The 13,906-nt window shown below is 49.6% G+C and overlaps 1 protein-coding gene across 2 annotated transcripts in view; it reads left to right on the top strand.

The window, feature by feature from the left end:
• The window catches only part of Arfgap3 (ADP ribosylation factor GTPase activating protein 3), a 46,571-nt gene that overhangs the window by 27,708 nt on the left and 4,957 nt on the right, over positions 1-13,906 (top strand). The window contains exons 8-14 of one of the 2 annotated variants that reach the window (XM_052748478.1): positions 763-809; positions 1,594-1,733; positions 6,129-6,260; positions 6,974-7,096; positions 10,730-10,861; positions 12,080-12,203; positions 13,166-13,256. In XM_052748478.1, coding sequence (XP_052604438.1) covers positions 763-809; positions 1,594-1,733; positions 6,129-6,260; positions 6,974-7,096; positions 10,730-10,861; positions 12,080-12,203; positions 13,166-13,256 — 789 coding nt within the window. The remainder of the gene's footprint in view (positions 1-762; positions 810-1,593; positions 1,734-6,128; positions 6,261-6,973; positions 7,097-10,729; positions 10,862-12,079; positions 12,204-13,165; positions 13,257-13,906) is intronic. The other variant, XM_052748479.1, reaches the window with a different exon arrangement.

Raw genomic sequence — 13,906 nt, 5'->3', positions numbered from 1 at the left:
AAGCTATGTCACACAGAGAAAGGACCCCAAGCCCAGGCCTCTTCTCACCTGGGTGACAGCTGTGCTTTAGAGTTCTTGATGCATATAATTCAATAGGAGAGTTTTTTTCCTTTTAAAATTATTTTTAATTACATTTTATTTATCTGCGGAGTGGGGTACATGTTATGGCATGTGTTTGGAGATCAGAGGACAACTTGCAGGAGTCCACCATATGGGTCCTGGATTCGAACTCAGGTCATCAGACTTAGCAGCAAACACCTTTACTCACTGAACCATCTCACAGAAGAGTGTTTTTTAATTCTTTTTTTTTTAAGGTTTTATTATTTATTTATGTATGAGTGCTTTATCTGCATGTACAACTTTATACCAGAAGAGGGCATCAGATCCCACTAGAGATGGTTGTGAGCCACCATGTGGTTGCTGGGAGTTGAACTCAGGACCTCCTAAAGAGCAGGCAGTGCTCTTAACCACTAAGCCATCTCTCCAGCCCCAGAAGAGTGTTTTTAAATGCTTGTGGAAAAGTAGGTCCTGGGACAAGCTCAGACTCTGTTTCTCTAGTATGGAACTCAGAGCTCTGAGTTGGGGTAATGTACAGTTGTACCCTGACTCCATACTGATGAAGTGCTGGCAACCTGAGAACATGCCGAGACCCGAGTTTTCTAGACCATAGACAAGGCATCTTATTTATAAGACACACTAGACTAGGAAAATGATGTATGATTTCTACCTTCTGATTCTTTATTATTTATTTATTTTTGACAGAAGTTTCATCTATTATAAAAAAGAAACCAAATCAAGCAAAGAAAGGAGTGAGTATTATATTATGTAAAAAATACAGTAGCGGGCTATAAAACTAGAGATCCTGTGCTTTGTTTTTAACTGGAATATACTCATTGCACATGGTACTGGCTTTCATAATCTAGTATGGTGGTACATGTCTTTAATCCCAGCACTCAGGAGACAGAGGCACGTGGATCTCTGTGAGTTGGAGGCCAGCCTGGTCTACAGAGTGTGTTCCAGGCCAGCCAGGGGTATATAGTGAGATTCTGTCTTAAAAAAGAAAAGAAAGAAAGAAAAATAAAAAAGCTATGTTGGGATCCTATCTCACCCTAATCAGAGAGTATTCTTACTTATTTTGAGCCATAATATAATAAATGTGGCTTTTCTGTTCAATGAGTATTATACTTGGTATTTTCAGAAAACCTTGTTTTCTGTCTGTGACCAAATGGAAAAACTTGCAACTGAAATGCCCTGAGAGTTCTCTCCTGCTGGTGATTCTGAGGGACATCTCTGTCCTGTGAGGACCAGAGGGTGGTTTTATGAAGAATTCTCCATTCCGCCAGTGCCGCAGTGTCACCCCTGCAGGCAGGGGTTGGGGTGGGAGCACCCCCACTTCCCCTGCTCCCCTCACTAGGCAGTCCTGGCTACTGCCTTGAATCCCATGAATTCTATGCACTTCCTTCAGACTGCCAGCCTCACAGAGGGGACTAAGGCAATGCTTGTCACAGGCCCAGCAGGCCAGGGATGTCTGAGTCTACAGCTGCAGTTACAGGTTTTAACTCTGGGTAGAATAAAATCTTACATATGTTCCAGCTTGGAGCCAAAAAAGGAAGCTTGGGAGCCCAGAAGCTGACGAACGCATCCTTCACTGAGATCGAAAAGCAAGCCCAGGCTGTGGACAAGAGGAAGGAGCAGGAAGGCCTGGCCAGGGCCGCACCCAAGGAGGAGTCCCTGTGAGCCTCTTCTGCTTCCTTGACTCTGTCGGGAGGGAGTTGTCTGTGGTTGACTTGCGCTGTTTTCCAAACACCTTGTATTTTGGGTGAGCGTGCCACGCCGGGTGTAGTTTCCTGAGTGTGTGTCACACGGGCATGTGGGTCAGAAGGGACAGGACTGGTGGCTCTGGGGAGCAGCAGTGGGCCCTGGAGAGCCATGGGCAGGAAGGGCAGGTGCGGCAGAGTGTCAGGGAGACGCCACTTCTTATCCAGGAAGGCAACAGAAAAGACAGGCTAGAGCAGAGGTTCTCAGCCTGTGGGTCTCGAACCCTTGGGGGTCAAACAACCCTTTCACAGGAGTTGCCTAAGACCATCGGAAAACACAGCTATTTACATTATAATCCACAATGGTAGGAAGATTACAGTTATGATGTAGCAATGAAAATAATTTTATGGTTGGGGGTCACCACAACATGAGGAACCATATTAAAAGGCTGCAATGTTAGGAAGGTTGATAACCACCGGGCCAGTGGCACAGGACCCACATGGCATGCATGAGGGTCTGCAGTCTTTGCCTAGCACAGAAGGACTGTCAGGAATGTGGGTAGGACACAAGCAGTTGTCGTGTTGTTGGTAGCAATGGGAAAGCAGCTGAGGCTTGGGCTGTAGCTCAGTTGTGGAGCACTTGCCGACAGCACATGAGAGCATTCACATGGCATGCGTCCTCATAGCAGAGTAGAAGGAACCTGAACGTGTCTCCTGTGAATAAGGGATGTGGTGTGTTCTCACAGTGCGATTTGATTGAGCTGTGAAAAGAATGAATACACGGATGTACATTGAAAGTTTAAGCAAAAAAGGAAGCCACACGCAAAACTACACAGAGTGTGATTCTCCCCATAGGAGATGTCCAACAAGCAGATCACAGGTAGAGGCCGCGGAGGGAGAGCACATGCTACCAGAGCAGAGGGAAAGGCAGCAGGGCCCTGGGTTTTATGTTCATTGGTTTTGTTTCTTTTAATGTATCTATCTATGTGTATATGCACACACACAGAGTCACTACATGTGTGGAGGTCAGAGGACAACATGGCAGGAGTAGGTTCTCTAGTTCTACCTTGTGGGCTTCAGAGATCAACTCAGACTGTCACACCAGGCAATCCCTTCCCCCACTGGCCGGGGAGCTATGTGGACCATCTTCTGTGATGCTTGCTTCTGTGTGGACTGTCTCCTGTGGAGTCTCATGTATTTGTAGACTGTCTTCTGAAGAGTCTTGTTTCTGTGCAGTCTTGTTTTTGTGTGGACCATCTTCTGTGGTACTTGCTTCTGTGTGGACTGTCTCCTGTGAAGTCTTGTTTCTATGTGGACTGTCTTCTGTGAAGTCTTGCTTCTGTGTGGACTGTCTTCTGTGAAGTCTTGCTTCTGTGTGGACTGTCTTCTGTGAAGTCTTGCTTCTGTGTGGACTGTCTCCTGTGGAGTCTCATGTATTTGTAGACTGTCTTCTGAAGAGTCTTGTTTCTGTGCAGTCTTGTTTTTGTGTGGACCATATTCTGTGAAGTCTTGTTTCTGTGTGGACTGTCTCCTGTGATATCCTGTTTTTGTGTGGACCATCTTCTGTGGTACTTGCTTCTGTGTGGACTGTCTCCTGTTCTGTTTTATTTCTGTGTGGACTGTCTTCTGTGGGGTCCTGTTTCTGTGTTGACTACCTCCTGTGGAGTCTTGTTTCTGTGTAGACTGTCTTCCATGGAGTCTTATTTCTGTGTGGACTGTCTTCTGTGGGGTCTCTTGTCTTCCTGTGTTTTTTATCTGTTTAGCTGGAATTGCCGTCCATTGTATAATGAGCAAAATAAATGACCCTGTTTTGTGAGGTTCTTTCAAGGTACACTTTAGATGACAGATGACATTTATTGAAATCCTGGAGCACAGGAGGAGTTCAGTCAGTCAATTGGCACACAGTAGGTGCTTGGCCAGCGCGACTTGTTCCTGTTCGTGCTGGTGTTGGTTAGCTGAGTGAAACTCAGCTAAGCCCAGATGGTTTGAGATGGTTATTTCCCTGTTGCGCTCTCAGAACGCCAGGGGCAGCACTGACCTGTGTAGACAGACTTTCTCTGTGACAGGTATGGAGTGTCAGACTTGAATTTCTCTTTTCATTGCTTTCTGACCAGGGCAGACACAGGTTAGCTCAGCTGTTTGGAAGTGACTCTGCTTGTGCTGCTGGGACTTGTAAACTCAAAAGCCTGGTGAGATAAGAGCTGTGGGGTACACCCACACCCTCCTTTGTGTGCTCAGGAGGCTGGAGAAGCAGGACACAGGGAGATTAGCATGGGATGCTGGCCACACCCACCTTCCATGTGTCTGTCCTTAGGATTCATTGAAAACACATTAATGAGGGCTTGGCTTGCAGCTTGTGGGTGTAGTAGTACTTTCTTGTTGGGCTGCCAGCCCGCAATAACAACACAGAGACTTACTGTTAATTATGAAAGCTCAGCCTTAGCTTAGGCTTGTTACCAACTAGTTCTTATAACTTAAGTTAACCCATATTTTTTTTTTAATCTATGATCTTCCACGTGGCTCGTTACCCCATCTCCATATTACACATCCTGTTTCTTCTGTGTCTCACTGGTGAATCTGCCTTTTCTTCTTCTCAGAGTTCTCTCTCTGCCCAGAAGTCCCGCCTATACCTCCTGCCTAGCTATTGGCCATTCAGCTTTTTATTCCACTAATCACAGCAACACGTCTTCACACAGTGCACAGCTATCCCACAACAGGGGTAGAGCCTTGGCCAGACATGCAGAAAGCCTCTGTGCAGAGGTGCATGGTGGGGAGGGGAAGAATGATTGACTCGGGAACCCAGTTTGGCAGCTTTGCTGCCCTTCTCCAGGACATCATGTGACTGACCGCCTGTCACTGCTGTGCAGACCTGTCTCACCCTATCCCAGCTCTGTGTTCACCAGGGAAAAGAGGGTAAAGCCTGGAAGCTGATGTTTCTAGTGATTGTGAGTAGTTACAGTTCAAGAATCAGTGAAGAGTCAGCATGTCCCGCACAGTCACACTGTGAAGCTAAGGCCCTTTGCAGCCCTGTCCTGACTGGCTACGCTGGTGGCTTGTGAGCATCCTACAGCCCAGCCTTCGCAGAGCGGAGAGCCCATGCTTGTGAGCGAGGAGAGCCCCTTGTCAGGAGTCCTCAGAGAGCCCCTCCCGGGGTCTTCTAGTTCTTCCGTTCATCTCCAGGCCCTGCTGCTGCTGCTGCAGTTTATGAGATCGTGACTTGAAAGAAAGCTGGTGTTTCCCTGTTGGTTTGCTAAGGAAGATGATAGTGAGACACCTGCCAGGTCAGAGCTGACCCGAGAAACCCCCACGTCTCGTTACAAGAAGGAAAGAGCAAAAACGGGAGTAGAGTCTCCCTGGTGTGTCTCCTGCCTCCCTCGTCACAGGAGTCACCTCTGCACCGGGTTCTGATGGCTCCCTGGTGACGGGTCCCTGGTGCTGTCCAGGGCCTTGGGAGGCAGATGGTAGGCTTGTCACTTCTCACGGCACCGAGTGTCCTGCTGCTGGGGCATAGCTTTCTATATGAGCTTGGGTACAGCTTGCACTCGTGGAAGTCTGGGAGCAAGGGCAATGTGCACACAACTTCCAGGCCCAGTGGTACCCTCTTTAATAGAAATCGGGGTATGGCTAGGACTCATGGAATGGCTCACAGATGACCTGAGTTCAATCTCCGGAACCCTTGGTGGGAGGAGAGAACTGACTCCATAAGTTGTCCTCTGACCTCCACACACATACATGCCACATACATGTGCCCTATCCCACACACAACAATAAAATGGTTTTAAAGCTAGAGACAGTGGCTGGGTGGGTAATGACCGTCCATTTCAAATGTTCTCGGTAGCCTGATAAATAGAGACAGTACAGGAAATTATTTGAACTGCAGCTAATGATTTATATATTTATGAAATGAATTTTAGATATATATTTATCTTTTTAAATTAAAAAAATTAATTGCATGTGTGCTGTCTTTCTGAATGTGAGAGTTTGCATGTTTGTGTAGGTGCCTGTAGAGGTCAGAAGAGAGCGACAGATCTCCTGGAGTGACAATATTTTCATCTTAAATGACGCAGTAGACAAGTTTACTAACCTCACACACTGTTATGTCTCAGGGAAGTGTCATCAGATGTCAGTCAAAGGAAGGATCCTGGGTGGGAAGGAACCGAGGCACTCTGTATGGTACCAGACAATGAGAAGAGCAGCCTGAACTTGTATTTGAGAAAGACTTGAAGGCAGCGTTCTGTCAGGTGGGCTGCCTAGAGGAGGACAGAGGGACGCCTGAAGCAGGAGGAGGAATTTCATGTCTCCACCCTGCCTGTGGTTTTAATGTAGCAGTGGGTTTTTAAAGCTGAACTAGTGAGCGTGTGCTTTTCCCAGCAGTGTCTCGTCATTACGATTGGCCTACAAGGATCTTGACATTCACATGAAGAAGGATGAAAAACTGAACCTGAGTGGCCAGAAGAAGGTGGAAGCCGAGAGGCTGGGCATGGGCTTTGGAAGCTGCCGGAGGTAGGTCCGCTTGGCCGGTTCAGCCTGGCGCATTTTGCTCACAGTGAAGGGGTCCAGGGGCTCGTTTCAACCTCGGAGGCGTTTCTTTGGTGCCTTTCCCTCCTAGTTGTTTGGCTTTGCTTTGGTATTTGGTATATTATGGCTGGGGCTGGAGCTTCATGGGTAGATGTGCATAGAGCCCTGGGTTGGATCCCCAGCACCATAGAAACCAAGATTGGGGGTTCACCCAAGGTCATTCTGAGCTACAAGAGTCCCTGTCTGTCTCAAAACAAACAACAAAAACAAAATAGTTAGGGATAAAGCTGATTATAGTGGTGCGTGCCTCTAATCCTAGCACTCAGGAGTTAAAGACAGAAAGATCAGCAACATCAAGGCCAACCTGGGCTATATAGCTAGTTTAAGACTAGCCTAGGCTACAATGAGACGTGTGTGTGTGTGTGTGTGTGTGTGTGTGTGTGTGTGTGATGGCACACATGGTTCTTGGAGAGAAGGAAATGGGTCTGAGTTTCCATGAAGTATGCACTGGAGTGGATGCCCCCGACACACCCCAAGATTGTGGCTGTCTTCTTCCTGGTCCTACCCTCAGAATGACTTCTAGTTCACATTGGGTTCCCCAGCCCTCCAGATCAGCTTAAAGCATTCTTTTGTTTGATAAGACAAAAGCCTTTAGGAGGCCAATGATGTAATATTTCCTCTTTTATTCTGTCCCCAAGTGGCATCTCCCATTCTGTGACTTCAGACATGCAGACCATCGAGCAGGAGTCACCTACACTGGCAAAGCCAAGGAGGAAGTACCAAGAGGACCCAGAGGAGTCATACTTCACCTCCAGCTCCAGGTGGTCTGAGCCTAGCTGTGTCTATGGGTGCATTAGCGGCTGGCCTTAAAAGTTGTTGGTTGTTTTGTTTTGTTTTTTCCTTTACTTTTTGGGGGTCCGCCACCCATCTCCCAAATAAATCACACACAGAGGCTTATTCTTAATTATAAATGCCCAGCCTTAGTTTGGCTTGTTTCTAGCCAGCTTTTCTTAACTTTACTCTTCTACCTTTTGCCTCTGGGCTTTTTCCTTTTCTTCTGTGATCTTACTCCATGGCTAGCTGTGTAGCTGGGTGGCTGGCCTCTGATGTCCTCCTCCTTCTCTGGCTCCTTCTTCCTCTCCTCCCAGATAGCTCCTTCTATCAATTATTTATGTCTGCCAGCCCCACCTTATCCTTTCTCCTTCCTTGCTATTGACCATTCAGCTCTTTATTAGACCATCAGGTGTTTTAGACAGGCAAAGTAACGCAGCTTTACAGAGTTAAACAAATGCAACATAAACAAAAGTAACACACCTTAAAATAATATTCTACAACACTTAAGAGCCAGTACAGATCGGTGCCTGGCACTGTTTGAAAGCTTTGGCTGATGCAAGTCTATGTGTAGGACCAAAGGCTGGGAGACAGTGTAAGGGGCAGTGTTTACAACTAGGAAAGTGTTTGTTGATACAGTCAGCAGCTAAGGATTAAAGTCAGAGGTAGGCCAGATGTTTCTGTACTGAGGAGTGGAGAGGCGGAGTCCTGTCTTCAAGGCAAAGACTGGAGCATGCCCGGACCTTGAGCAGCTTCTGTGTTAGAACACTGGCTTCTGAGAGCTGCCAGAAGAATCCAGTGTGAAATCGCATTTGTGTGTGTATTTATTCATGAAGGCCATGACTGTTCTCTGAAGGGATCCCATGGTACTAGGACAGCCTGGTTCTGTTCTTTTGTGTCTGCTGTCTGCTGGGGTAAAGCATGTAACTGGCGTAAGGCTGAATGTGGTGAGGACAAGTGTCATCTTGAATAGGGTTGCCCAGAAGCTGACTTCACAGGAACTTGGGATGGCTTTGACATGACATGTAAGTTCAGAGACCCAGTAGCCTGGGTTAAGTGCTGGCTGTGCCACAGTAAAACTGCAGAGAAACGGCCAGGTTAGTAAAATGCTCCAGGCTGCAGCCTCCTCAGTTGTCAGGGAAGGATCCTGGTGGTGCCTGCCCTGCAGGGTCCATAGGAAAAGCTGAGGCACTACCAACAGAGTGCACGGCTCTACTGTGCCTAGTTTCTGCTGTAGCCGAGGAACTCCTCCAGAGACGTGCTCAGTGAGGGGCCAGTTGGGCAGCTGCATTAACCACACCAAAGACCCTTTCACATCTGGAGTTGGTGAGGATGGGACACTTCCGTCAATGACGGTGTTGCCACAGTCACACAGGCTTCCTGGTGTCACGTGGCCAAAGACATGGCTGTCATAGGTAGAACAGGCATAGGCTATGTTATCTAGAGTCAACTGTGAAATTGTTGACTTGCCTATCCAAGCTTCTAGGTAAGCAATTGTGCAAACAGCTCTTTCCTTATTTTTAAGCACAGCTCTGAGTTACTTGAGTCCCAGTATTTTAGAAAGCGCTGGCTGCTTCATGGCTCCTTGCTGGCATAGTCAGAGACTGCCTGCCTTCCTGCCTGCCCCCTCCAGCCTCCATAGGCTTCCGTAGCATACTTGGGTCTGTCCATACTGTGCCACTTGAGAAAACCAAAATACTTGTTACACAGGAGAAATTCAAGTGTGTGCCTGACCCTGGAAAGCACACCTCAGGTCATTTCACGTACAGTTTTGATGAGGGCTGGGCTGGGGTCTGAGGACCCTTGCATTCTCCCTGCCCACTGCGGACTTCCCTGCTCCTTAGGGATGCCCGTGGAGGGTGGTATAGGAAAAGACAGAATTACTTTCGTGGAGCACCAGTTTTGTGCTTGGGTAGCAGTATTGGCGAGAGAAAGGGTTCTGGGTAAGGTCGCCTGCTAAGTAGGACCCTTCCCATCCCCACAGCCTCAGGTCATGGAGGAACTCATGTGGGGCTTATGTGTGCCTTAGAGACTTCAGAAACAGCTCTTCTTGGCTCAGTCAGAGGGTCAGTTCTGAAGGCTCAAAGGCTACTATGCCAGAGACCAGTTACTTAGTCTGAAACCTGGGGGCAAATGACGTTTAGACATAGAGCAGAGAAAACTTTGATGCCATGTGGATAGTGACCTGGAGTGGATAGGCACCGGGCTGACTTTCTGTACAGGGCCTCATAGCCTGGTACTGTCTACGGTCAGGATCAACCTTTATATGTGCCTTGGAGCCTCCAGGGACCTCTCTGAATCAGAAGGTTGGGTCCCAAGTGCCACTGTGGCGGGGACCAATTTCAGTTTGAAACCTGGGGCAAGTGGTGTTTAGATGTAGAGCAGTAAGATTTGGGTGCCATGTAGATGGTGACCCGCAGGTTATCTGGGGACAGAAACATCCCTCTAGTTCACTTGACCACAGTGACAGAGCAGGGTTGGGGTAGGTGCTTTGGCACCAGAGGTGAGTGAACACACTCTGGAAGCCAGCATGTCAGTGCCACAGAGTGCTTTTACTGCTTCCAAATTATTCATCAGCCATTAGGACTTGCGTATTATGAATTATGGAAGAGTGCTGTTTCTATTAAGCAAGGGGGACATATCCTTGCATGGTTTTTTATAGTGAATTCCATTATTTCCAAATTATAAATGATGCATTATTATAATAGTGCATTCAGAATAATGAAACTGGACTGTTTGCTGAGCCCCATGGAGTCCAAACGGCCTTTGGTGGAGGGTGTGACTGACGACAGGACAGTGTGCTATTAAAGGCTTTCCCTAGGGACCTGCAGGGATGTGTTCAGAGGTGAGGACGGTGCAGTGTGAGGGCCAGCATGAAGGAAAGTTCATGGAGAAATAGGACCCAGAAATCAAAGCCCACGCTAGGTGAAGGTCAGTGATGGGGAGAGCTGCGGAGTCCTGGCATGGGACTGATGGCTGTGCAGACTAGCTGTCATAGTATTGCCTGTGAGTGACTAGGTATCCCCTACAGGGTGCCAGAGCACAGAGAGGCTCTTGTGAGTGAGTAAAGAATTGGGAAGACTCCACGTGTGGACTGCTCAGGGCGCCTATGCAGGTGGCATCTACTTTTACAATTTAAAGGCACCCCAATGCCTCTCCAGGCTAGATAAGGTTATGAAGAATGTCTGTGTGAGTCCAATGAGTGTGATCTCCAGAACACTGAGTGCCATTATTGAGAAGAACCTGAGTATCCCGGCCCCTCCCCATCTAGTACTGACACCCCCCCATGTACTTCTGAGGGGCCGACCAGCCTCTGGGCTTTGCCCTATGACCTCGCAGCTGTCCAAGGGGGTAGCATTCTCAGCAGCCTGAGGCTGCAACAGAGGAAAGGGCCCACCTCTTCCCCTGAAGCCCTCAGAGGGCAAGGTCAGCTGGAACACAGTTGCTGGGAAGACCCTCACATCAGCTCATGTTCATTGGCCACAGCTGGTGTCATGCCTGCCCTTCATCTCAGAACATGACTGGGAAGGGAGGTCAGGTCCCCCAAACCCAGAAGCAAAAGACCCCAAAAGGAGTGAGTGTCGTAAGTACTCCCTGGTCACCGTTTCCTCCTGTTCCAACAGGTACTTTGACGACCCCATGGAGTTAAGAGGTAGTTCCTTTTCTAGCTGGGACGACAGTACCGATTCCTACTGGAAGAAAGACAGCAGCAGAGACCCTGAGCCTGCCATGAAAAGCACAGGCTCTTCAGACAGGTGGGAGCTGCAGCCTGGGGAGCCAGGTCCTCTGTCAGAGGATCAGTGGGTGAGAGCTGGGTCACCAGTGTCCTGCTGCTTTAGGAAGTGGCTGTGCATTGGGGGGTGCATGCCAGAAACCTGTGGCTGATAGAAAGCAGGTGTGAGGCGATTCCCTGGGGATTCTCAGTCAACAGGTCAGGGTGACCTGGCTCATGAATGAGTCACCTTCCCCCATTTGAAGACTATTTGCCAACTGTAAGGGTCCCTGTTTCCTTGGAAACGGTTCTGTAATTTGGTCTCATTTTTGTGTGTGTGTGTGTGTGTGTGTGTGTGTGTGTGTGTGTGTGTGTGTGTGTGTGATGCTAAGATATGTTTCTGGGTGTATATGTATGTGTATATGGGGGAGTGCTGTCTGTATGTGGGTGTGTATCCATGTGTATGTATGTGTGGTGCTAGGGATATGTGGGAGAGTGTGCACATGTGTATGAGTGTGTGGGTGCTGTCTATAGGGTGGGGAGTGTGGTGCTGCGGATTAAACCCAGCACCTGAAGCATGTTTGGCAAGCACACTACACTGAACTACACATACGCCCTTTTGGATTTAATTTTACTGTTTTATCTTGAGGCAATGTTTCACTGTGTTACCCAGGCTAGCCTCAGACACAGATTCTCCTGCCTCTGTCTCAGATTTCAGCTCATGCCACCACACCTGGCACGGTTCTCAACATTTTGACTAACACGCAGCCATGACCACCAAGAACAAGCTCAGGACATTCTGTTGCTCCCAAGTCCCTTGCTCTGTCCTCAGCCCCTGGCCCCTGCCATCCTGTTTTTTTGTTTTGTTTTGTTTTAATCTTCCCCTGTGGGAAGGTACCGCGTGGGCTGGTCGTCCTGTAACCAGCCTTGCCTCTGAACTCTGAGCTCCACGGTCGCCTGACTATAGCCGTTCAGGCTGAGGTGGCCTCCGCTCCACAGCTCTCCTGTTGAAGCACTTCCTCCACAGTTGGAAGAGGAGCTCATATTTCTTGTCCACACCAAGGAACTTTGCACGTGTAACCCGAGGTTGCCCCGGTAACTGGGATGTCCTGTGCCCCATGCAGTTTATCCATTGTGTGATGGACAGTGTGGGCGGTGTTGTCTAACCTGGCTGAGATGGGGGACTCCACACAAGTGGAGGTGTGAACCAGTCTGCTTCACCACCCGTGGTGTGACCAACTCTGGCTGGTTTTCCCTGTAGACCCAGTGCTCGCCGGAAGCCGGATTATGAGCCCGTTGACAGTACGGATGAAGCCCAGAAGAAGTTTGGCAACGTCAAGGCCATTTCTTCAGACATGTACTTTGGAAGACAAGCCCAGGCAGATGTAAGGGGGCCGAGAGCGCCTACAGGAGCCCTGAGAACCAGGAAGGAAGCTTAGCTGTGGGGACCATGAGAGGATGGGCTGCTGAGGGAGGAGGGACCTGGCCAGAGGCGCCCAGACAATAACGCTGGAGGCAGGACCAGAGCCCAGGCCTGCATGAGCACCCTGGGCAGCTGTGGAGACAGGGACCCAGTCTCATTGCTCTCCCACCTCTCTGGGGAGAGGCCATCAGTCAGTAGCTTTTGAGCAAATTCAGGTTTTTATGTAGCAGCGATTGCTTTTGATCAGTTTAACATGGTTAAATGAAGCCTGGAAATGTTCGGGGGCGGATGCTTTATTAGCCAGCGGTCTCCTGCCTCACAAATGAGCACGTTCGTCCAGGAGGGGCTAAGCCGGGGCTGAGCCCGCTTCTCTCTAGTGCTCCAGTGCAGAGGGCTGGTGGGGATAGATCCAAGGAGTCGTTCCCGGGGTGCTGATTTGTCTCACAGCCAAGGCCTCATTGCCAGAGGGTCCCCAGCCCTTCAGCTTGGTTTTACTTTAAATTTGATGATGGGCTGGAGTGCAGCTCTTGGAAGAGCACTTGCCTGGCAAACTTGAGGCCCTAGGTTCTCTTTCCAGTACCACACACGCACGCGCACGCGCACACGCACATGCACACACACACACACAGAAATTTGAAGCCTTCAAGTTGATGGACTAGGTGGTGTGCCAAGCACCGAGGGGTTTTCCTAGAGCGGCTGAGAGCAGCGCGTGAGCTCTGGCTGCCCCTCCTGCTGACCACATTGACAGGGATGTGGGATACTGCCCTGCCCACCCGTGACCTACAGCATTGCAGAACAGGCCCTTTATTCCATCTCCAGGGCCTGGCTGGGGGTGACATGGGAGGTAGAGAGTCAAGGGGAGCAAACCCATCCCAGTCTCTCTTCAGCAGTCCTTGGAGTCTAACCCTGCCTTTTTCTGTCTAGTTCGAGACCCGGGCGCGGTTAGAGAGGCTCTCCACCAGCTCCTCCATAAGCTCCGCAGACCTTTTCGATGAGCAGAGGAAGCAGGCAGCAGGTGAGGGCTCATGGGGCTCCCCAGCACATGCATCTCCACAGGACCTTTTCCTTCCCAGGATTCCATGCCCCATCACCGTACACCCCTGTCCCTGTGTGAGCAGTGAGAACTGAAGCTGCCATTCCAGATGTCCCGTGAGAGGAGACCACGTCATGAAGAGTATGCCCTGTCACCTGGCAGTTTAGTATCCAGAACATGGTTCCCACAGGAGGCAAGAGGCTCCTGGGAGGTACCAGCCACTCCCTAGCTGGGGTCATGGCGTGGTTAGCCTCCATCTCCTGCCTGTGGAGTAGCTGGACCTGAGATATTGTGTAAGGTACCAATCAGTCAGGTTCCTGCACCCAGGAGTCACCTCCCAGACCCCTCAGCCCTCAGGACACACAGAGGCACTAAGGAGTGAGTGACTCTTTAGGGAAGATCCAATGCAGCTTGGAAATGGGCAGGGGTCCATCTCGGCCACCCCTCGTACATCCCTACACGTAGTGGCTGCTCATCCCAGGGCTGCAGTCTACAAGGCAAGCCCCAGAGCAGGCCCTTCATTGCCCACACAGAACTATGCCTGTGCCTTCACCTGTGCACTCCCTGTCCCAGAAGGCCTGTGTGAGCACCCCACAGGCCTCCACTAGGCCGCAGTGTGAGTGTGAAATGCA

This window comes from Peromyscus californicus, unplaced genomic scaffold (genome assembly GCF_007827085.1).
Source record: "Peromyscus californicus insignis strain IS unplaced genomic scaffold, ASM782708v3 Scaffold_20__1_contigs__length_68692818, whole genome shotgun sequence".
In the NCBI taxonomy this organism is placed as follows: domain Eukaryota; kingdom Metazoa; phylum Chordata; class Mammalia; order Rodentia; family Cricetidae; genus Peromyscus; species Peromyscus californicus.
This window is presented reverse-complemented; position numbering and strand designations above follow the sequence as displayed.